This window comes from Blastocystis hominis (genome assembly GCF_000151665.1).
Source record: "Blastocystis hominis, Singapore isolate B (sub-type 7) whole genome shotgun sequence assembly, scaffold_5".
NCBI lineage: Eukaryota > Bigyra > Opalinata > Blastocystidae > Blastocystis > Blastocystis hominis.
In genome coordinates this window covers 64,562-90,480 of record NW_013171860.1, presented here as the reverse complement: position 1 = coordinate 90,480, position 25,919 = coordinate 64,562, and the positions used below count along the sequence as shown (strand labels likewise).

At 38.7% G+C, this 25,919-nt stretch overlaps 2 protein-coding genes; both read left to right on the top strand.

The window, feature by feature from the left end:
• Positions 1-438: 438 nt before the first annotated feature.
• GSBLH_T00003927001 (uncharacterized protein) lies at positions 439-2,192 on the top strand (the record flags this gene model as incomplete). XM_013042755.1 has 3 exons in its annotated part: positions 439-576; positions 610-1,357; positions 1,387-2,192. 3 exons carry the CDS (start codon positions 439-441, stop codon positions 2,187-2,189), a joined length of 1,689 nt encoding a protein of 562 aa, XP_012898209.1. The 3' UTR covers positions 2,190-2,192.
• A 4,837-nt stretch (positions 2,193-7,029) lies between these two features.
• GSBLH_T00003926001 (uncharacterized protein) lies at positions 7,030-25,910 on the top strand (the record flags this gene model as incomplete). The annotated part of the gene is made up of 3 exons (XM_013042754.1): positions 7,030-19,495; positions 25,346-25,423; positions 25,456-25,910. The coding sequence occupies 3 exons, from the start codon at positions 7,030-7,032 to the stop codon at positions 25,908-25,910; spliced, it is 12,999 nt and encodes a 4,332-aa protein (XP_012898208.1).
• Positions 25,911-25,919: the final 9 nt, after the last annotated feature.

The window sequence follows — 25,919 nt, the reverse complement described above, 5'->3', positions numbered from 1 at the left end:
CTTATTCCATTTTGCCTTTCAGTGGGAAAGCCAACAATAGTTTCTTCGTTTAATTTCGATTGTTTGCAAAGAAGTTCGTGGCAGTTGGATGGGTGGTTAGGACTAGGTGTTTTTGCGACCCATGCGTAGTCATCTCCAGCCTGAAAATGATCGTTTGTTTAATAACCCGTGTAAACTCTTTATCGGTCACATTCCGAAAGGGATGGATCAGAAGGATGTGATTTGTTTCTTATCCCAGTATGCTCCTATTCGCGATTTTAACTATATTCGGGATCCCTACACAAATGCACCACGAGGTTTGCATTCTGGCTTGGATTTATACTCAGGGTGCGCTTTTATCGACGTCGATAACGAAATCATAGCGGAAAACCTAATCAACAGTCTTCATGGGAAGGTGCGGTTAGGGAACGTATCTCTTCTCTAATTCTTATTTCTTACATGCAGCAACCGAATTACCTTAATGTCTCCTATGCCCAAGGATCGCATCCCAAGTCAGGTCGAGAGGTGAAGCATTCTCTTGCTACTCCTGTTCCAGTCTCCAACCCATCTAGCTCTCTTCTCTACTCTCCTCCTCATGTACTCTCCCCACTTCCCTTCCATCTCCTCTAGTCCCAACTCGCAACCACCGATCCCTTCTCCGACTCGCTTTCCCGTCCCGATGTTTTTCCCCGCTACTCGCTCTACCTCCCCGACGACGAGCCTTACGACCCCGTTTTCGCTGCCACCAAATCGCAGCCCGTGAGTCGCGACGCTCTCCAACGCCCTTCCTCTTCCTTCATCAACGACAGCTTTCAGTCCATGCTTTCCGAGTCCATCTCCGCCATTCTCGCTTCCCAATCGTCCTACCGTCCTTCTGCCTCCGCCTCCGCCTCCGCCTCCGCTTCCGTTTCTCTCCCTGCGTCCGCCTCTCTCCCCGCTCCCGCCTCTACCGCGGGAATTTCGGCGCGCCGCATGTTTTCAGCGGAGCCCATTCTCGAAGAAGTTCCCGGGCGCTTTGCCTCGCCCCCTCAGCGCGCCCTCGCGCGGCGCGACGAGTCCTTCTCCCTCCCGCAGTCCATCCCCGTGCGCTCGGTCTCTCCGCTCCCCATCGGGCGGATCCCCGCGGTTCGGCGGTCCGATTCGCCGGTGCAGTCGGCGGACGACTGGGTCTCCTTCTCTGGGAAGCGGTTTTCCTTCCCCTCCGAGCCGGGCGTGTTCTCCGACTGCACAATGGACTACTCCAACATGCCGAGCGGCGCACTGAATCCTCGCCCGGCGCCCCCCGCGGGGAAGAAGGAGGCAAAACAGCCGGAGAAGGGGAAGAAGGGAGGATCGAAGGCGAGCCGGCTGCTGGATTACTCGCAGCCGCAGGAGGAAGGTAGAAACGGAGAGAGGCGTTGATGGTAGGCCCGGTGGGAGCGAATTTGTTTATTTATGATGTTCCGCTGAGCTTCACGGAGAGTGATCTCATGAGTTTGTTTAGTCCTTTCGGAAAGATTGTGTCTACGAAGATTTACAGGGACAGGAAAACGGGGAAAAGTCGTGGTTTTGGATTTGTGAGCTTTGACAATGTGGACTCTGCAGATGTGGCAATACAAAAGATGGATGGCTACGAAATCGAGTCGAAAGTATTGCAAGTTCAGAAAAAGATTATCAAACAGAATAATAATTCAAAAGAATTCCGTGTTTGTTTGAGAATTGTGGGATCCCACGTTTTAGGCTCCGAGGTCAGGGAAGGATCAGAAATGCAGAAGGTAATAATACCAAGACAGCTCCAGGAAGTAAGTAGAGTTATCTTCGGCAATCTCCCAGCAAATTCTCTGGTTTCTACTGGTCTGAAAGCATTTTCGAAGAAGCCAACTGCGCGGCCTCTACAAGTTGCAAATCCAAGGTCCATTCAGGAAATTTTGCGAGCACCTCTGGTCTATCCTACGGATGATCTCATTCTCAATGGCTACAAACCGTATGAATGGCTGCGTTACACAGAATTGACCACAGACATATTTGCAAAGAAGATGGCAGGAGAACTAGTGGATGAAGAGGAGTTGTTCTATTATCGACGTGCGAAGCCAAGGAGAATTGTGGATGGTCATGTTGCGAGCATGTATAAGACAGATAATGATGATTACTGGGAAAAGAAGGCCTTGAGACGTCGTTTCCAGGGAAAAGGTCCTCCAAAGAAGGGAGATGGAAAGAGAAAATCAAAATGAGTTTTTATGTTTGTTTGAATGTGTGTTGATGCGTTTGTGGGATGGTGTGAGGTTGTGATTGGTCGATGTGGCAATACACATGGACATAGTGATATTTCACTACGTAGCACTGAATTGGAGTGCGATATTTTACTTAGAATTATAGGGATTGTTCGTTTTCTTTTAAATATCGCCAGAGTAGCATTCAAGGAAGATGAGGAATTGTAGTTTTTCTTTTTCGACAGCCATCAACATGAGTTATGACCTGGGAAGCAGCGGAAATGAGTAAGGTATGTATGGTGGATGGCATTGCTATTAAAATCATTTTGTGGGAAGTATATGGATGAAGAAGCTTGTTGTGAAGCTACAACATTTTAACAAGTTATTGTGAATATTGTAAGGTTGATATTTACTGATTCCTATTGACAGCCGAATCACTAAGTGAATATAGCACCACAAACCAATCCATCGTCATGTTCACAATGATATTGAACTGATGATGTGTACCATGTGCAACAAAACTCTAAGGATTCTACGAATCCGTACAATAGAGTGAGAAATACACTCTCAGAACATCAAAAACAGCACAATTAATTGATATAGTAATTCTGTACCTTTTCCAAGTGGTATTCTTTCATATTGCGTTAAGTCCAACTTTATGATAATTGAATACTAACCACCTTACATATGAAAGGTGAAGGAAAACTCAGAAATAAATGTTAAATACGATTACTTGAAGAATAGGGTAATCGATAAACACCAAACAAGATAGTAAACCAAAAACACCCAAACACAAATAAACAACCATAGAACTAATACTAACTATGATGGATGAGACAATAGATACGCCATAATTACTATTACTATTCAATTCTGGTACTAGTAGAGAGACAATCTTGGGTAGTTTGTCCATTTGATACACAGCATGTTAACAATACAACTATACTTGAAAACTGATAATAATTAGGGAAGTAGCAGACTGTTATTCTCTGGGAACGAAACAACCGTTCTAACAACATCCAACACTTGCTTCAGAAAAGAGCAGTTATGTGAATCCTCATTTACTTATTATTAGATAATAACAGCTGTTCATCATCTGTTATGTTTTGTTATTGGAGAGATACAAAAAATAGTGATATTAGAATGAATATTTATGTTACAAATGGGTCACTTACCGTTAACTACACTATAAATGAGCAAACTCGATTCGCAGACCTCTTTCCTCAGATCAAGGTATACACGATATGGAGCCATTTTATATGTAGAATGATTTCAGCACTTCACTAAATGATACATACTTCTTTTATGATAATAAAAGTATTGATTATTCCAGACCTCTATCATCTCAGTGTAAAGACTATGGAGTTATATATATGAGGCAGGTTTTTACATACCAAATAATATGGAATGGTCAGAAGTGTGATTACTTGTATTACACTAATATTACGTATGATATTTTCCTATTATCTATATTGGGGAGTTTGAGAGTTTCTGCATCAGAAAAAGACAACTACGAAGTATTTCTAAACAATGAGTTACTTCCAAACACGTTTGAATTTCCATATACTGGTGTAAATGGCGAAGTTAGTATCAAGAAAAAGACAGGTAGGTGTATTGTGTCAAAATTACTCAAAAGTTCAAAGGGGGACACAAAGCAAGAGTACTTTCAATGGGAGCTGTATTTTTTGACTACTTTGCGTTATAATGAATAGTTGAAACCAGTACGAATCTTGCAAAGACAGTTGCTGACAATGATGAAGATTTACCTGTCGAGAATCCAACGATCAAAGTTTCAATCACAATGAATGGCAAAAATCAATATGTAACTACCCTGAAACAGGTTCGTGTCCTAAAAATAAAGGCAGCATACCTAGCAAAACTGCTACGTCATAAGCCTTCTCCTGAAGAGTTATCGAACTATATTTTGAGTTTTGAGGGCAAGGAACTGGATGTATCCAAGCGAATTGGAGAACTGAACCTTTCACATTACAATTTGAAGTGTGAGCCTAAAATGAAGGTGAGAGTCTTTACTGCTAATCAAGAAAACCCTCATGTTGTGATGTTTATCAGGTCTATTTCGGTTTCTACGATACTGGATAGTATTGTCGGTAAGGAAAAGAGGGAGGAGTACTTTCTTACTGAAAGGTATTCTCCAATCGTTGTGAAAACAAAGATCACTTCTTCTCTGGATTTAACACGTACATTTTACCATAATTCGCTTATATTAAGTCCATTCTTCCTTGGAAGAGACCGTATGCCTTACGGTAGTAGATGAGAACGAGAAATCCAGTTCTACGTTACATATTCTTGTCGATGCAAAAGCAGAAGTATTACTACAATTTGCAAAAGGAAATCACTCATCTGAGTATTATTTCTACAACGATCGTGTTGGAGTACTCAACTTGGGTGAATCATTTATATCTCAAGGTATCAAGAATGAAGATCAATTAATAAGTAATGCAATCTTGTGTTTCTAATCACTAGTTTATCACATCAGTAAACTTCCAAAGAAGTATATTACGATTGTGGACAAAGTGAATAATGTCACCAAAAACTACGCCGTGAATTTTAACATGACAATTAACCACTATTTAGAAAAGCATTGGAAGGTATTTAATGTGCTGTATTTTTCAACTTTAGATAGTTACTGGAGATAAGGTTACTACAGGAATTGTAGTTTCCTGGGTTGTAACACTATCTAACAGCAAGGAAAAGTTGAAAAAGAAAAGTAAGATTCACGAAATAATGACAGGTAATGTAGTCTCTCTGGACTGTATGAAACGTTCTCTATTCTTTTACTTATAGTATGGCTCGCATCTGCTTATAATGCGCTAATATCAGATAAAAAGGAAACTCCAAATGTCACATCGAGTCCTGCTGTCAACATAGAGCGTTCTGATAAAAGCAAGTCACTGGCTATAAAGAATACTGTTATTACATATCCCAAAAAAGAAAAAGAAGCAGAGCAACAGAGAGAATCCGATAAAGATGCGATATTGCCTACTGTTTCGAAAGACATACATCTTACCTCTAGTCAAATCATTGGTAGGAATATGAGATTAGCAAAAATAAATGTAGACGAATCGAAAACGAGTCCGATAAAAGGTGGTTTGCTTAGTCAGCAAGTTCCAAGCACATTACCCGCAGAAGGTACTGGATTTTTGACAGCTTTTGCGAGAACTATTTTGGGAGATCGTGGAACATTGCAAAGAAATCCCAGTGTAATAGCATCTCCAACTCTCCCTGAACAGTTTGGCCTGGAAATTATCCACTGCTTTTCATCAGAAAATCGGGTATTCCATGAAGTGATTAAATCGGCTGAATTAGAAACGCGAAAGAAATTAGTAGAAGAGCAGATTATGGTATTTGTACGGGATTGAAGTAATGAGTAGAAGGTGTTAAATATAAAAGATAAGAGGAAATGGATTATGCTAGATACCAATGGCAAACCAATTAATATAGATAAAGTAGCAAAGACCACTGAATCAAGTATTACCGTGTTTGTTATTTTGGTATGTATGTTATAACAACAATGATGTTTAGAAGCCATATTTAGCTATACGTAGCATAGAGTTCCTATCAATCGCCCCTGTAAAGCCTCTCTCAAAAGAAATATTCTCAACTTCTGATCCAGACTTGTCTGTTTCATTTCATAGTACATGTAATATTTTCATATTACTATATTAAATATTATAGGGAGGAAAATCAACCATGGGTATGAACAATTAAAGAATATGTTTGAAGACCCAAGATGCTGGTCTTTGGAAGCTGTGGATGTATCAGGTGGGTGATTGGTTGTCCTTATAATTATGCCAAGATGATGTCGTTAATATTGAAATAGATTTTTTGTATCATTCAGGTATTAACAAAATGGAGTTTACAGGAATGATACTTCCATGTAACATATTTGAATAAGTGATTCATTCCTCTAGTTGATAATGATCACAAAACTAGAATAGTTGAATTGATACACCTCCTTGAACAAAATAACAGTATGCATATAAGGGAGTTAAATGTTATTTTGAGTATGATTTGTTGCATTGTTAACAGTATTAGAAAAAGGAAGTCACATGAAACTGAGAGACACAATCGCTTTTGATTGCAGAAATGAGATCAAGGATAAAAATGTACAGTTCAAGATTTACATAAATGATATCAATATTATGGATATGATTCAAGAGGTTGAAATTCAAAAGCCTACGAAGGTCGTTCGGGTTAAAACAATAGGTGATAATAACAAATAATTACATTATATATAGAGATCACTGACTTTCATAATCATGATTTTGAGCTGATGGACAGTAATCAGCGAAGTTATGGAAATGATGAATCGATTTTGGTCTGTAAAATAGGAAGCAACGAGTATTTCACAGAATCATTTGATTCTGTCAGTGTTCACTACAAGCGGACTATCGTTGAGACTAATATTACCACGACTGGATATATCATAAAGAAGAAAATAATAGAGCAAAGAGAAAGTGAGATAATAGAGAGTTTTCGTTCCCTTCAATCTGCTTTGACTGATGGATGTGATTCGGCTCACATGGGAGACAGAATTAGTTTCAGTGGAAAGCCGCATCTTGAGAAAGAAGAAACAACCTTTATTCTTCCGCTAATTTTGTATTCCCAATTGTATAATATCATTCCCGAAACAATCTATTTCCACTGCATTTCTGGAGTGAAGAATGTTACAATTGGCATTTTGTCTCCTCTTGATAACAAAGTAATTATTGTCCATTGTAGATCTGATGTGCTCATTTTTCATTCTACAAAAGAGCGTGTTCGACTGATAAAGGCAATACGCTCTGACAGAGAGGACTGGGAGTATATCGAATCGAAAGCCTATCGATATGTGGAAACAATGAAAGAAGATCCTCCGTTTATCAGAGAAACATATCAAACCCGAATTCGAAATCAAATCGTGGAAGATGTGATTCAATACAACATTCCAGTGGTGATTGAGGGAGTGACTTCGTCAGGCAAAACATTCACAGTGGAGCAATACTGTCGACGTTCTCTCGTTCCCTTTGTGAGATACAACTTCAGTCCTTCGTCCACAACTGAGGAATTGCTTGGAGATATGGTGATCACGAACGATGATATAGAAAAGATCAAATTCCAGGACGGAGCTTTCACGGATGCATTCATTCATGGCAAACTGCTATTGATGGATGAAATGTCTCTGGCTCCTCCTTCTGTGGTTCAGAGTGTGTTATCGTATTTGTTTGGCAAGAAGATTCTCCATGAAGGCAAGGATGGAAGTGAAGAACGTGTAATGCATCGAGATTTCCGCATTATTGCCACTCAGAATCCTGCTGGAAGCTCATACAAACGAAGCAATCTGTCTTCTGCAATTCGCGATTGTTTCCGCTTTATCACTCACGATTCAACGAAACAGAAATACTTCCCAATGATTGGTAAAGAGGAAAGACTGGAAATCATAACGGCGATGTTTGGAAAAGACACAAAAATCGGAAGAAGAGTGTGTGAGATTCATGATCGAGCTGATAATCGAAAGAATGTGTCTGGAAGAGAGATTGATAAAGGGAAGGATTACACACTTCGAGATTGTAGTCGAACAAAATGGATGATGGAAACACTGATGGATAAAGAGAGAATCGGTGAAAGAAAAGCATTGAATCGAGCTTTACAAATCGCATACAATGAAGATTTGAAAACAAATCCAGTATTCAAAGCGGATATTACTTTCAGTGAAGCTGCTTTAGACAAGGAATGCTGGAAGGATGTGTATGATCGAGTTCGACTAGGATTGAAATCTGGATGTCATGTTCTATTGATTGGAGAAACGGAATATGTATCTCGAAAGTATTGCCGAGCAATAATGGAGATAATGCAGAGTGAAGGAACATCCTGTGAAGTGATTCATTGCAGTTCGACTTCTTCAACAGAAAGTGCAATTGGAAGCTATTCGCTCGAGAAAGATACTAAGGGCAAACCAGTTCCTCGTTTCTGTCCTTCTCCATTGCTTAAAGCGATTGAAAATGGAGGTATTTGTGTTCTTCAATCGATGCATTTGATGAAATCGAATGTAATCGAGCGATTGAACTCTGTGTTGGAATTATCACCTGCAGATGGCCATCATCATGTAGTTCGATTTGATGAACGTCGAGAAAGACCCGAATTCGAAATGAGTCCCAAATTCCGTGTAATCGCAACAACGTCTGAGAAAGGATTGCTGGCATTTTCTCCTGCTTTGAGAAATCGATTTTTGGAAGTATTTGTGAGTCATGAAGATGCAAAGCGATTTGAAAACTCTCCCGAACTGGGCAAGTTTACAAGAGATGAAATTGGTGAAGTGATTCATGATTATTCTCAAACAATCGACTGGTTCAATCAGCAAGAACTCCATCGAATGGCCTGCTTTGCAAGAGAAGTGTGTGAATACGAACTGGATGAATCTCTGATTGAAATGCTCGCTAAACAACCACCAATTCCTGAACTGCGATCCCTTCGAAGCCATCGGACTGAAGCTTCAAGATTGTTTTATTGTATTTGCAAGAACAAGGCTGTGGCATTGTGTGGACCTAGAGGCAGTGGAAAGTCCTATGCAGTTCGCGAAATTATCAAGCAACGCCATATCAAAAGCTATCAAGTGTTCAGTGTATCTGGAGAAACCGAGTTTTCCACTTTGATGGGAAGTATGGATATGAATGGCGATTTCCGAGCTGGAAGATTGCTTCAAGCTGTAGAAAGTGGAGAATTAGTGATATTCGAAAATGCTGAAAACATGTCAGCAGAATTACTGGAAATGCTTGATACTGTTTGTGATCCTTTCACTGATGAGTTCACTTATCCAGCTTCTATCAATCATTCAATTCATCCTTCATTCCGAGCTTTGTTCGTGTTCACAACACGTCGAGTGAATTCGCTGCCTTCTCTTCCTGCTTATTTCGATATTTGTGAAATGAGTCCAATCCAGAGTGATGAAGCGAAAGAACTGATGAATAGTGAAATCTGCAAACGATTATGTGATCATGTTGATAGTAATGAGATTCCATTGAATGAAGTATTCACTCTGGATAAGATTTGTTTCAATTCTCCTCATCCAATAATACGAGTTGCAGCATTGTTTGCAGATCGAATAGATCGCAAAGAATTACTGGAGAGAGTGATAGAAGAATGGAAAAAGACAGCTGACACTGAAGTAAAACAAGAATTGGAAATGGCGAATGCGGTATTGTCAACTCCAACAGTAACAGCAATAAAATCCCCAAAGAATGAATCTAGTTCATTGCTTCAACGTGGTCCTCTTCAAACAACAGTTCCAATTGAATACTCATTATTGAAAGGTGTTGATATGGCTGTGTGGGCAGCATTATTTACTCTTTCTATTTCCAATTTCAAGCAAACTCACCTTCCTGTGTTATTGGTTGGTGATTCAGATATTGCTTTTGAAGTCACTCATTTGCTGTTTCCCAATGCTGCTCATATGGAAATGTCTCGTTCAATGGAAATGACTCACACATTTGGTGAGATTTCTGTTTGTCGTAAAGAAGACATTCAATACATTCTGAGACAAACATCAATCCAAAATGTTGATGGAACTCCAATGGAAGTATATCGAGAATACCTGAAGAGGTTATTGTATGGCATGGTAGATAATGAATCATTGTTAATGATGCGTCCTGGTCCGATTCTCCGTTCGATAATGAGCAACAATTCGATCGTGTTGAACAGTATCAATCTATTGAATGATCGATTGCTTCCTCGATTATATTCATTGTTGTTTAGTTTGGATTCGCAAGAGTTTAGTCTATTTGAGGACTATTCCCAAATTCAACCAGAGATTCTTGGTAAATCTGTAAACGCGATTGTAACATGCGAAGATCCAGATTATGGAAGAGTTGCAAAGAAAGACCAATTCATTCAAGTGTTTTGTCAACCCTATTCTGAATTAGAAAGGGAGAAATATAAGTTTGAAAATCGAGATGACTATCCTTTACACATTCTACGAAAGTCAGATATGCTGAAGAATGAATTTGTGAATGCTGAGAAAGTGATTCCATTCTATCTTCGATTTCTTCAATCTGATTTGGCGTCTCGAGAGAATCTGATTCAAATGGGAATAATGAATGAGGATTTGAAGGAAGTAAGTGAATTCCTTCAATCAAGCAACAAGGATGATGCAATGATTCAAGACTTGAAAAAATCTATATCATTCCTATTTACAAATGATGTAATTGATGATTTGTATTTAAGTTTACAGTCCAAGCATCCATTACTTCCTACAAAGACCACAATTCAGCTATTGGCATCCATCGTATTGGCAGATCGAAGTCATCTTCCTCTGATTCTTGAAGGAGATCCTGGAGTAGGCAAAACTGTTTCTGCTGAGAATTATTTCGTAAAGGAGAATCTTGTTTATAAGCGAATCAATTTTTCGAATACCATAACGATTGACAGTTTGTTTGGATGTTATACGATTGTGAATGGATCATTACAATTCAGAGATGGAAGTATTACAGAACTATTAAAAAGAGGAGATCATTCAGATCAACGAATCGCATTGTTATTAGATGAAGTGAATTTGGCTCCATCAGATGTGCTTGAAGTATTACTCACTCTGATTCGTTGTTATGTGAATCACGATCCATTTCAAGTTCCAGGAGGCGATTTGATCGATATTCCATCGAACATGCTGATCATTTGCTGTATGAATCCAGCATCCATGTCAGCAAATCGCAGTACATTGCCTCGTCAATTCTACAAGTATTGTATTTATCATCGTGATTTGAAATACACACTGAATGAATTGTTCCTCACAGCTCGTCAAATCTTGAGTAATCTAGTGAAACCTGGAGATGAATCAACAGAGAATCAGATTCTCGATTTGTTTGAACACTCTTATAACTCCTATCAAAAGACATCGATTCCATTCTCACTTCGAGATGTATTGAAAGTGGATCAGATTGTGAATAATGGAAATAACCTATCATTGGAAACTGCTCTATGGTTGGTGTTTGCTTGTCGTTATGAAGAATCGGAGAGAAAAGAAATCGAGAAGATATTGAAGCTGGAAGATACATTGAAAGTCGATATTATCAAACAAGACGACCAATGCATAGTTCGTGGTTATTGGGACATTGAAACACAACAAATGTATTCAGGATCTTTCAAAGAGTATTGTTTTACTTCAACAGAGAAAGTGACGATATTCAAGTTGAGTCTTGCTTTACAATCCAAACGAGCCATTTTGGTTTATGGTTCTTCTCCCTCTGGCAAATCGTATTGTATTTCGAATCTGGCATTGATGTGGGATAAACGATGCACTTCTGTGTTTTTGAATCACGAAAGCTCTCCAGATGTGTTCATTGGTCGAAGTACTCTTGGAATTGATGAAAATGGGAATGAGTGTATTACATTCCGGAAAGGTCCGCTGTTGAAAGCAATGGAGAGTGGAGATTGGATTGTGATCGAAGATATTCATTTGGCAAACAATGATGTGATGGAATCGCTGAATTCTCTGTGTGAAGAAAACCCAACACTGAAGGTATTAGCAGGAAATGAAGAAATAACGTATTCAATGCGAAAGAAAAAGGGAGAGAGAAAAATTCACGAAGCATTCCGAATCTTCTTTACAATATCGGACAATACATTGAAACACTTTACTGGACCATTCTTGAGTCGTTGTGTGATTGTGTATTGTGATCCAATATCGACTCAAGCAAATGTTCAAGAAATCTGCCAAATCAATGGATCAATACACGATCCTTGTAATTTTGGAATTGAAGAATCTAAAACATTCCGACGATGTATTCGAGTGATAAACAGTGAAGAAAGAGAGGCATTTTTGTATGAATTTGGGCATGTACCGACCGATAATACTTTAATATCGAGGATTATTAAGCCCAAATCAATTGATTATGATCTGTCAGAGTTTATTAATGATGCACTGAAGTTATCAGAAACTGAAAGAATGAAACGAATGACTGCCATCATGGAGAAGATTTGTTCAAGTACAAAGAGTGCATTTATGATTGAAGACTCAGTTATTTTGCTCTCTCGTTGTAAAACTTATTTTGAGAAGAATTTCATCTATTATATAATGGATTGTGCAATCAAAGTACTGGAAATGAAAGACCTACAGAATTGTATGATGAAGAGGCAAAAAGGCAAATTTGCAGGTGTTCTTCGTCGTTGGTATTTGATTTCATCGATTAACCCTCCCTTGAATTATCGTTACACAATGTCGAATTGGGACTTGTACGAAACTACCTCATTACGAAACGTATTCAATATTCAAGATGAGGAATTGAATATATACTTGGGATTGTTGTTTATTTGTGATAGAAGAGATGAATTGCGAAGGTTTATGAAGGACGATTTATTGATTGAACTATGTGAATTGACTGTTTCTGTGTTAGATAACAGTGATCGGAGTGATACTACAGAACAAATGATAAAGGCACTCATTATAATACGAGAGAGTTATTTAGATGTCAAAAAGAAAGAGAGAGGTTTGAGAGAAAAGGCCAATCGTGTGGATCAAATGAATCTTCAAGAACACATCAGATCAGTCACTGAATCAATTAAGTGCTTCCCGTCTGAAATTAAGGATTCGAAGCCCTTAAATGAAATCATAGGAACTATGGAAGAGCTAGAATCAGCCGTTAAAAATTACTTGTTGGACCACGGAGAAGATGACGATGATGATGAACAGGGAATGAAAGCCAGATTTGCGGATGCTGAATATGGCTGTGGAAAGAATTTAGAACTAAAGGAACATTTGAGACAGGCTTTTAAGGATGGAATGATTGACAGTAAAACATTTAAATCTCTCAACCTTAATGTAATTAACACGACTTACGAGAAATATAAGTATGATTCATTTATTAATAAGTGGACTGTGAAAACATCTCATTTGATTTACAAGCTAAGAGTATTCAAAAATTATGCGTTTATCTTGAGTGAATATGCTGATGTATTGAAACGATTGAAACTGGATGTGATAGATATATTTAGAGAATTTGGATATTCATCAGATCTGCTTCCTTATTTACTGACAATGTTGAACGCATTATTAAATAAAGATATGCAGTACTTAGAGTGGGATAAACTAATGAGAGATTACAGCCAGTATCCATTTGTAACTCCAGTTGAAGTGACTCAGGAAGAATTTGAGACAGCCATTGAAATGTTATTTGAGAAAGGATGGTACAAAGACGATTGTTTGATGATGGAATATGGATTGTCAGATCGATCAAAACAATTGGATATGTTAAAACAGCACCTATTGCAAGATTGCTTTAGCAATACTCCAGCGAGAGCTATTGAATTGAAAGTACCATTGATTATAAATGCAATCGACAATAATGGCGATTTCGAGCAATTTAGTTATTTGGAAATATCCCAAGTTGGCGTGGAGTGGAAATGTGATCTTCCAGATCACGTGAAACCTGGAACGATTATTCCCAGTGATCTATTGAAGATGGAACAATTGTTGATCAATCCAATTGTCAAATCGAATGATCTATTGGAAATAATATGGTCAAGTGATTGCAAATTGATAATCGACGACAAACTAGCAATTCTGTGTCCTCGCAAGCGAACCACTATAGGAAATGTTGTGTTAGATATGATGGAAAAACCTATTTTGCAGTCAGCAATGAGAAAGGTGATAAAAGAGGTCAATAATATAGATGAATTTGTGTTAAAAGTGATAGAAATAGCTCAGGCCGATTGTACTGAGGAGCTAGACAGGTTGAAAAAGGAGTGGGAAGACTCGAATACCAGATTGATTCAAAACAATGAGGAGAACAATCAAAGGTATAATGAAGTGACAAAGAAAAGGCAAGAATTAATTGAAAAATATACAAAAATAGCAGAAGAGAAAACCAAGAACAGTGGATATTCAAAGGAATATGAAAAAAAGAATGACAATACAATAAAAATGTATACCTACATGTATGCCGTTAATAGCTTAAATAAAACTGATTTGTCATATTATCTGTCATGGAATGAAGTCCATAAGCATATTAATGAGTATACTCCTCAATATGATTATCATCCATTTGATTTTCAAATGATTTATGTTCCAAGGAATCACGAATTATTGAGGAGTAACAAAAATATGGATATCACTTTTAACCCACCTGAAGGTTTGAATGATTTAATAAGAGTTAACACGTTCAGAGTGAGTTCGGATTATATAATGAATAATGGAGTTTCAGTTACAACTGGTTATTTACTTGTTTTACCATTAGCACCATTTAAGTGGATTATTGATATTAAGCTTGATGGAAGTAATTGGAAAATGAGTAGTGGTGAAATTAGGGTTGTCTATTATACAAATAGAATTGGAAAACTTGATCAATACTATCGATATGTGTACAGTTCAAATTCTGGTCATTATGAAACAGATTATGTAATGTATTTCTTCCTGTGTCTGTTGAATTGTATGGTGTATTTAAGAGATCGATATCGTTTTTATTACAATATTCCTCTATCACCCGATAAACTCTTCATGTATGATAACATGCACAAGGACATGACATTAAAGTATAATCCTTCGATCGCTTATTTTGGGTATTATTACTATTTTAAATATGAGTGCATCCTCTATGTTACAAACAGTAAAGCTAGTTATTATTATTCAATATCTTGTAATGAGATTCATTCTGGTAATGATATTTTGCCTGCAAATGAGTTATCTTTTGATAAACTAAGAACGAGCTGGACTATTGATGATTATATTCGTTTCGGAAGGCACTTAAGTGATATTGACTATGTTGATGCAATAGCAAAAAACGATGTATTAGAATATCAGCAACTTTACTTTAATTATAGTAGTTTTAATTGGTCTAGACAATCCATTATTGACGAAGAAAAAAGAAAAAGAGATGCATATGAGTACAAAAAGCAAGAGACTGAATCCATTCCACAGTATTTCTTCCCCAAGGAATCTGCTGGATTCAACACTCAGATAACTGGTTCTTCCTTAAATGATGTTATTGTTGCATTATACGATGGTGAAAATGCATCTATTGGATTACCAAAGAATAAGACTTACATTTTCCCGGTCAGTTATATAGGTCAAGACGGAAATCAAATTGTACTGCCATATTTGTCAACAAGCAATGAAGTTATACTTGAATTGAGTGGAAAGAATTGTGACATTACTAGAAAGCAGAACAGTTTTATCATCATAATGAAGAACAACGATATAGGGAGGAAAAATATTAAGGTAACAGCGGACTTGATTCGATTGGCAGATGGAGAGAAGCTGAAGTCTGAAGAATTTACAATTACATATGAACGAAAAATGTTGTGTAATCATTTCACTACTTCAGCGCCTTGCTTCATCAGTAATTATTCTTATAGAAACCAATATAGAATACTAACCACAACTCTGCCTATTGATGTGTCAGTTTATATTAATGGAAAATCCGAACCGTATCACATCAATGATTATTACAGTGTAAAGATTGTTTCAAACCCTATTATCGAAGTCTTATATACTTCAAAAGTGCAGTATTTGGTTTCAGGCCAGTTCTTTACTTTCAACTCTAGAGGAATATCCTTATTTGAGAGGGAATATACCAAGCCAAATCCTATAAACTTAGCATTTGCTATCAAGACAAATCCGGAGACATCAGTAACCAAGTTGCAATCACTTCAGATGAGCCAATTCTTGTCTGCCTTTTCTGATTTACCGTTAGTGATTATCTCTTCTAAATCTGGCGAAAAGAAAAGAATTCTTTCACTATTAAATGGTTGTGTCAACGATACGATTCTTCCATCAATCAAGCATGCTGCAGAGTCTGTTCTTAAGTCCGTATCATATCAGCAATCATCTCTCCAATGGAATATTGTGAATACTGCTGTCAAGAGTAGTACCGCTGTACAGAATGAAATAATAAACAACCCCCAGCCAGGTCAAAATAAAGAAGAGTTATTTAGAGTACAATCAAAGAGTGAACCAGATAATCCGCAACCTGGGGAGCAGCCAAAAATAAATTTCGGAAAGATTACTGATGGCGTCTCGAAAATGATCGGAAGACGCGTTCAAGTCATAGCAGAAAGAGAGGTCAGCAGTCGTGTGACTTCAAAGAAGGTTGACGAAAAGGCCAAGAAAAAGGCAAAAAATGTAAACCCCAAAGAAAAATACAGAGCGGTGAACTACGAGGCTTTTTTGGAAATCATGAACAAGGTAAAAATGGATGAGTTATTCGACATGGTGGTAAAGCGTCGTTTTACAGATAAATATGTAAGACCATTGAGCAACTCTGAAACTTTAACGCAAGAATCCTTCAAGGAAATTGGAAATCTAATTGATTACTATGTTGTTGAAGCTATCCGAAGTAAATCAGTTCAGTTCATTGAACTAATGATAGAAAAGAAATATCTAACGAAAAAGACTCATTCCGTAGTCAACATAATAATCGATACGAATTGCAGTTTAAGAAAAAACAAGCTGCGGATGCGAACTATTATTTCATGCATTTTGATTACAGTGATGAGAGAACTTGGTATCTCGTTCAATTTGTACGTGTTTTGTGGACGATACAAGGGCGTCTATATTCCTGTAGAAGACAGGTCGCTGCATGAATTGATTTCTTTCTTGTTTGATATTGAGGAAGTAGTGAAAATGCCTTCAACTCCATTGGATTTGTTGACAGTAGAAGGCCAGTTTGATGTAAAGGATCCTCTCGTGATTATTAGTGATGGATTCAGCGAACAACTTATGTCCCCAAATGAAGTGGTGAGAAATATTATTGGAGAGTATTCCAAAATGTATTTACTATGTATTAAGGGTAGAAAAGAAGAAAAATTGAATGGATCCAATCAATCCCTGCTCGAAAGTTCACTGCAAGCGAATTTCCATGATAATTTGATAATAATCGAAAAAATTGGAGATTTGTTGGATCCATCGAATCTAAAGACCATGGATCTCTTTTTCGACAGTGAGGAATTGGATGGATATTTTACAATGGATGTTATTTCTCCAATGAAATATGCTAGTGCACTTCAGGATGATTTAGAAACGATATTTGAGAGTAACAAGTCATTGGTATCAACCCACACTGTTGCTAGTAGCAAGCCTGTGAGAATGGTTGACATATCTGATGAGAATCTTTTAGTATATCCCAAAGCTATTGGTGAGACTGTGGTATTGACAGACCTGAATAAAGTGATTCAGGGTGATAATCTATTTGATGCAATGAGTCTTTCTCTGTTCGTTCCGAATAAGTCGACAGCCTTTGTTGCATCCACTTCAGGAACATCGATTCATATGGCAAACTACATCAAGTATTTGGTAAGCAAAACTGGAGATGGTAAGTTCTTCAAGAAGCTTGGAAGTGAGAAAATTCGGAGTTACAATGCGAGTATTGTGATTGACTGCTCTTCGATCGCCTTCAGTGATACGAATCGAATTCATTCACTAGTTACGATTTTTTCAATCCTTCGAAATCTGAGTAATATGCAACTGCCTTGTATTGATTTGTGGGTGGCGTCTAGAGATATTATTCGTGTAGCCACAGGCATATCATCGATGGATTTATGGGAAAATAATATCGTGGCATCCTTGTATCAAAGCCTGTTATCGCCTTGTCAAAATACTTGCTTGCCTGATTGTATTCGCTACGCTTGTTGTACATGTAACGCTCGATCATTCCAATCTGTAATGATGGTACTGACAAATGGTGTGTTGTGTGATGAATCCAGAGAAGAAATCAAATCGATTGTGAGTGGAATTGAAATGACTTATCTGGGAATTGGAATTGGTTTGTATTTGTGTAAATTTGAAGATTTGTTCCCTACAATGATTTGGAATTCGAATCCATTTTTCTTATCTGAAACACTGTCAAATCTAACGAACGAGTTAATAAGCGAGGATCTGAATGCAGTTCCTGAGAAGAAGATTGATGTTGTGGTCAAGGAAAAGAAATTTGGTAAATCGTATAAAGAAATGACAAAACGAATCTGCAGTATTCCCAGTAGTTATGAAACCACATTGAGCAATGTAAGATTTGCAGATGTAACCGATGGACCAAACGCCTTGAAAAAGATAGGCGATATTAACAACAGTAAATATGATTTGGGAGTGGATGGAGCGTTTGGTGACTATTCGATTTTGTTTATCATTCTGTATTTGTGCCGCGGAGAGAAAGATGAAAATGGAAAGGTGATTGATGAGTACATTACGGAGCAAGTATTGATGTATGGAAAGGAAGTTAGTGGGGAAACGTTTTCGCCAGTATTGAAGTTAGGAGATAAGGAGGTCAATGGACAGCCGATAGGCAAAGGATTCAAGATTGGTTATGCCTATGATTACAAAACTGCGATTAATGCTTTGTCAAGTGGTAGATATCGAGTGACATTCATAACTTGTTCTCCTGGAGATGGAATCATGGCAAAAGAGTGTGATAAAGATGTGGACCAATATGCGGATGCCTTTGTGAGTTGTGTTCATGAATTCAATATGAGAGGAGGTGGTGTGTTTTGGTTCTTGGAGAACTATCCATTCACTTATGAGGCTGATTTATACTTTAAGCAATTTTATAAGTTCGAAGCAGTGGGGGATAAAGATGTGAACATTCCAGGAGGCAACGTGATGGAACGAGTTAAAGCTGCAAAACCAAAAGCAGGTCACTTCATCACGATTGGCGGAAAGGCTCTTGACTTCCACAATCTCTCTCGTTTGGATTTTGGCATTGTACGCATTTTCGAAGGAAGAACATTGTGCACGTTGAACGAAAGGAAGTTAGAAAAAATAGGATTCCGCGTATTTGCGAAGGAAAATGGAGGTTACACCTCGATTATGGTGAAAGAAAAGAAGGAAGGAAGTAGAGAGGGTAGAATGATTATTGATACCGCTGCCTCCAAGTTGTTTTTGGAGTTCACTGAGGATGGAACTGCACGATGGATCAGCAATGCTGCAGTTTGGTTGTGTAGCACGGAAGAATTTGAAGAAGAACGATCATTGGATCCTAGCTTGAAATCGGGAATCAAAATGAATGGAGTACATCTTCCTGGGAAGAAACCGATGGAAAAACGAGAAACGGCCTGCACTCAAAAGCAACGAAAGCCAGCAAATTTCTGTATGAGTGTTGTTATCGATACTACAGGATCAATGAGTTCTTATATCAATGCAACGCGAGAAAACATTGTTGAGATTTTGAATCAGTTGAAGAAGATTGAAAAGAATTATCATCTTCCAAGAGGAGGAATTGTGGGACAAGTTGTGCAGTATAAGAATTTTCATGATACTCTTTTGGGAGAAACATCTGAATACATCACAGATGACTTCACAAAATTACAAGCAAAGCTAGCCTCGTTTAGAACAAGTGGTGGTGGTGATGGCTGTGGTGATATCCAAGGAGGATTAATACGAGCTTTGGAACAAATGAAACGATCGCCATACAATACGTACAATCATTTGATTCTTATTGTTGGAGACTATGCATATCATGGAGATACACCAGGCTGTAGAGTTACACATTATGTAAATGGTAAAAGTATTGACAAAGTTTGGAGTACACTTTATCGGGACATCCGTTCCTTTTCGAACATTCGTATCATGTTTATGCCAATTAGGCCGGCGGAGATCAAGCTTACAATGAGAAGAATGCAATCTGCGTTGGGTCCTAAAATCGTGGATAGTGCTGAAGTGACTACAGAAACAAACTTTGTAAAAGTTGTAACAGATACTACCATTACCGAATACAAGCGATTTGTAGGTATTTCTTGAGTGTTTTCAATTCATGTTTGTTATTGTATCAAGGTCAGTATATTTTTCTTTTCAAATGATAATTTATATTTCTCTGTAATGGAATCTGTTTTGTGCTTTTTGCTTATAATTGATGGGTCACAAAGGATTCTAATCGACTTGAATATCTTGGGATTATACCATTTTTCTTACTCTAAGACATCGTTAATCATTATATATAATATTATTATTCTAAGAAATATCCTTATTTTCCACTCAGTGGAAACACTGAGATTGATTTGCACTTGTACTCTTTCAACTACCTATTTCCAACCATCATAGCTTTCCTATCCAGCAGCCTTTTACAAGCAGCAATTGTCATTATACGTTGTATTATCCTACTATTATGGAGAAAAGCAAATGATGAACCAATGGATTCGTTTTCAATCCTTCATCATCATTATCATATACAATGTTGTTATCCATATCCACAAATTCATTCCCATACCCGATTCTTGAAAATATCCATAATTACTCTTCACATGTCTTTCTTCAAAGCCTCATCCCTTTTTCTTATTCTGCTACAATTTATCCCATTGTATTCTGCAATTCTATTCATTCTATTCTATACTGGTAAACACATTTCAAGCCTCTATTCCTGTTCCTTGTTTTTCCATACTATATGCTTCACAGTCTTCATATAATCGATAAGAGCGCAGCCAAAGACTGACGTACCACTATTAAATAACAGTGTTTCACTCCGTTTATTATCTGCGTTTCCAAACAGTCTAGTAGCAACTTCTTTGTTCTGAGAGTACACATTATTTCCGTCTTAATTTGAAACTCAAAACATTTTTTTGACAATGGCTCTCGAGTGTCTCTTGAGTAGGGTATTATTATTTTGAGTTCTGAAAATAGAAAAATGCCATCTATTTAGTGGATATGAAAGAGATGGACCTCCTGTACCAATTACTCGGTCTGATCAGCCTTTTAATATCCAGCGTTACAAGGGAGAGCACGAAGATGAATATACTTTGATAAATGAGGAAGAGATTCGACATTATGAAAATGGTATTTTGCGCGGCATTTGGAAAGTAAGCGATGAAGAGATTAGCGGAGATTTTGAAATTTTTGAAGGAGGGCGTGCTTTATATCGCCAAGACTGGGACTCACTTAACAATGCTTCTTGTATCCGCACCATTAATAGAAAATCTGGCTATATAAGGGAAATTGTGGATAAAGAAACCCTAGTCACAATCTACCGAGGTGGTCTTAACAAAGATGGAAAAAGAATAGGAAGGGGTTTCGAATTCGACAGCCGAACTGGCAAGCTCCTATTGGAGGGAGAATGGGTCAACGATTCCTTGGTACGAATCATCCGTTTGTTCGAAGACGATACCACGACCGAGTTTATGGATATTGGAAATTGCACGGACATTTATTCGCAGGTTCCGATTTATGTGGGTGGGTACACGTATGATGAGGATCATTGTACGTGCTGCCGGAACGGCAAGGGATATATCATCGATCTTGATGGCAGAGCGAACTGTGAAGGAGAATGGAAAAAAGGAATTGTGGAGCAGTCGACTCTCTTAATCAATGGGTGGTACAAAGTGGAAGAAGATCCTCTTCACCTCCCGATCGATTGTACCGAAATCAACGTGCCGGCCGAGAAGTTCAAATTTGAACACTATTTAGACTTGAGCAAGTACAAGCAAGCAAAGAAGATTGTGATAGGAGCGTATAACTTTTGCAACACCGATCATTTTTCGCTGAGTGATAGTAATCACTTGGAAGAATTGGAGATTCTCGACCATTCATTCTATCGGATCGATCCAACCAATCGAATGAATCGAACGTTCAGCCTGGTTGATTGCGCTCGCCTGCGTTCCATCATCATCGGCTCCTTCAGTTTTCAATTCTTTAGCGGCGAGTTTGAGCTGAGCGGACTTCCTTCTTTGGAGCTGCTCAAGATCGGAGCGATTGACGACAGCTCAGCCAACTTCAACCATTGCGACTTTGTGGTGAAAGGAAAGCGATTTGTTCGTTGATTCATTCGTAGATCTGGAGAAGTTGAAAACGATCGAGTTGGGAGATCACGTGTTTGAGGAGCAGAAAATGATCAACCTCTCTAGTATTGAGTGCTTGATTGGTTGGTGATGAGTAGACCTTCCCGCATTGCAAACCCTCAAAATTGGATGGACTACGTTTTCGGGAGCGCGGAATAACTCGACCTTGATCATGAAACGTACGCTTGGATCGTTCGAAGCCAACTCGATAGATCTTCCCTCGCTCGAAACCTTCACTTCGAGAGGATACAGCTTCCAGTTTATTCAATCCGTCGAGCTGATCGGTACACATTGGAATCGCGTTCGATGATAGACATTCCGAATCTGAAGACGGTGAGCATAAAATACAAAGACACGAAAACCAATCAGATGATTTGCTTCCCTCTATTGCAGAAGAAATACGTGGAGAGTAGTAGCCTTGATTATTTCCTCGATTCATTGCAGATGTCGCTTCGATTTTGGCGGATGATATCAAAGTGAGCGGACGGGCGATGATGCAGCCAGGCCTGCAATTCAGCGACTTCAAGATCGATGAGAACGAAAAGGAGATCAGCCTTGCTGACAATTCGTTCAACGACTCCGAGATCTTCTTCGACATCAATCACTATCGTCTTCTCGAGCACTTCACAGTCGGAGTTTATTCCTGTCGCAACGTGTCTTCGTTCAGCATTCACGACTTAAACCACTTGAAATCGATCGAAATCGGGGAGTTGTCCTTCACTCTTTCATCGGGCCCGATCTTAACGCGCGCATTCAACATCTCCAATTGCTCCGAATTGGAATCCATCATTCTTCACCCCAACAACTTCACCGACTATGCGCACTCGTTCACTCTCTTCAATCTCCCTTCCTTGAAATACCTCCAAATCGGAGAAGTGGGCGCCTATTCCACCAACTTCTTCAAGCTTTCGTTCAGTCTGAAAGGTTCTTTCCACCTCTCCATCCTTCTCTTTAGACCTTCCCAAGCTCGAAACTGTGATTTTGGGCAACGAAGCCTTCCAATTTTCGCTCAACACCGTGTTTGAAAGTGCGCGCTTCGCTTTCTTTTCTCAATCTCTCTAGATCTGCCCTCGCTCGAAACGATCCGTCTGGGCGAAAAGGCGCTGATGGGCAGCGATGACGAGTGGTGCCAATTGAGTATGAAGCGTTGCGTTGGATTCTGCGCTTGATCATAGATCTGCCCAAGCTCAAAACGTTCTCCATTGAAAAAGGCTGCTTCAAGAAAACACGCATGGTTGTTCTCTCGGATCTGCCGCTGGTGAAAGTTTCGGTGGACTCGAAAGAGGAGCCGTTTCAGAATATTAGCTTCTTCTCGGAAAGGAATGTGAATCAGTCGTTGCTGAAGTATATTAAAATGTAATGGATGACTAGATGAATGAATGAAATGGATGGAGGATGCTGTAACTTTTACACCGTTGCTTTCATTGTAATGTTCTGTCACTGTCAGTGATGAGGGTGAATCACTTTTCTTCGATGTGAATTTCATACGAGTCACTGATTTTTGTTTTGTAACTCAATTCCTTTTGATTGTTTGTTTGATGAACACAATTATACTCCAGTTTTTTTCACTCTTTTCCTTTTTTCCTATATGCAGTATATTCAAATTGAAAAATGGAAGAAGGAGACAGATCAATGGACTGAACTGGATGCAAGAAAGAGATTTCTGTGAGCCTTATTTCTAGGTGCTTGTCATGAGAAAATATATAGTAAAGAGAACGATTTTGCATTATTTCTGGAAAAGATTGTTTCTGTAAGAGCTCCTTCCATGCTTTTCACGCTAGAGCATTCGTTCTTGTTCGTTTCATGATTTTTTGTACACTTATCGTGATGTGGATTTTTACTAAAACATTCATATATAGATTCCACCCATTATCTCAAATTGCCTGCGTATCTATTCGTTTTTGGGACCCGCTATAACAAATCTAGTATCCCAATTATGTATATTTACACTTATTTCCTGTTTTGAAGTGTTCCACTATTACTCTGCTACCAGTCGTTTTCTCCACAATTCTGAAACGAAATCCCCTCTAGAAATGGAATACTTGACGCGCGGACATGAGTGGTGTGTTTCCCAACTGGATGGTAGAAATGTGATTGACGCTGTCATTCAGTTCTCCTCCGTCTCTCCTCCGTCTCTTCTGTTCCCCACTGCTCTTGTAGTTTCTCTATGTGCCCAATTCACTCAAGACTCGGATATCCAATCTGCTCTTGTAGCTGATTCTAGAGAAACCATCTCCCAAATTCTTCAAGAATCGACCACTTTCCACTCTTCTTCCCTCTCTTTCTCCCTTTCAAAATCGAGTTCCCATTTAGAACAATCACTCACAACCATCACAGATCAATTTGATTCTTCCGATCCTTTGAAAATAGACGATTGTTTTGATTGGATCCACACGCTTTCATGCGAAAGCGCTGAGATTCTTATTCACTCTCTTGAATTGTCCTTACATCTCTTATTTCTTACGTAGATTACTGGTAAATGCGAAAGAACTTCAGAGAAAGAGGATGATGATTCGATCTTGTCTGTTCGTGTCGTTTCCTTCGCTCTATGGCGCTTCGTACTCATCCTTTCCCTTTTCTTCATGCTATCGCGATTTTGTGCAATCTCCATCAATGCATGTTCTTTCCACACGAAACGAATCATCCTCAGGGTTTGGATGAACTAGCAGAAGCAGTGGCTGGTGCACTGCAGGGATGGAAAAGCGAAGAGACCGCAATGACCTCCATAGACTATTTTGAGTATCGCAGAGTAGACAAAACAGCAAAAACATTGATGAATGTAGATGCATGTTTTTGTAACACGCTTCTGCGCTCTTAACGCTCTCCTCTTTAGGGATTTGATTCTTAGAGAAGCAAATGAGGAGAACCGGATCTCTCTGCTCATGCTCGTTTGGGGGATGGCTCCCTATCATTTGTATTTCCTAGCGGTTAAAAAGCTAATCTCCACACTGCGGAGCGCCTATCAAGAAGCTTCTGTGTTTTACTCCTCAGCAATGGGAAACTGCCCTGAAGGATTTGACGCTTTTCTGTTCAAAGAACTGATATTGTATTTGTTTCTGATGGATTCGAGGGATATTCAGAAGGAAGCGATCTCCTGGATGGAGGGAGAAAAGGAGGGAAACATCGATCTTTTGAATGTGTTGGGCCTGCTAGAAAAGAATATTCAATCCATTCTCTGTTTTGATGTTCTCGCTCCTAATTCCCCTCATTTTTAGAATTCGCTGACAGAAGTGTTTTTGAAATCGAGGTTTCACCTTCTTTACACAGCTTGGAAATAATCAATATGAACCTTTTCCTAAAATGTTTGTTGGTATCATTGCCGCGTTTAACCGCGGTTCCGATCCACGTTTTATGGTCAGATTTCGGTTTATTAGCGAGGGACCGTATTTACTCGCGATAACACTTTGGCTCGAAATTGGTGTTGTAAAAGTAATTAGCGATGAAGGACTCTGTTTTCCAACATACCTATGATTATAACTGGGAACGTGTTACATCATCCTTTTGGAGAAAGTACTGTAAGTAGCTAGATCCCTGACTAAGATTTTAGGGCATCCAAGATGCTCTCATTCAAAGGCGTTCGTGATTAGCCGGAAAATCGATTCAGAAGGCCGTCTAGTGACAAAGAGACTTCATGTCGTCTATCAGGAGGTTCCAGCATTCATTAGAGCTATTATTGGAAATGTAGCTTCTTATGCGGGAGAAGAGTCGATTGTGGACCCGAAGAACAAGACGTTGACGCTGCGAACTAAAAATTTGACCTTGAATTCGATCGCTCTGTGTGATGAGCTCTGTTTATACACTCCGCTCGATGGAGACAGTTCAAAGACCCACTACACGAAGAGTATTCACGTTCATGGCTGGCTCTTTGGATTCCTGAACAATCAGATCGAGAACTGGTGTGTCGATGTGGACAAGAAGAATCGTGGTAATGGAATCGCCGTAATGGACGACATCATTGAATCCTTTTCCAGTTTTATGATCCCTAATGTAAACCAACTCTGAAGCCAAAGA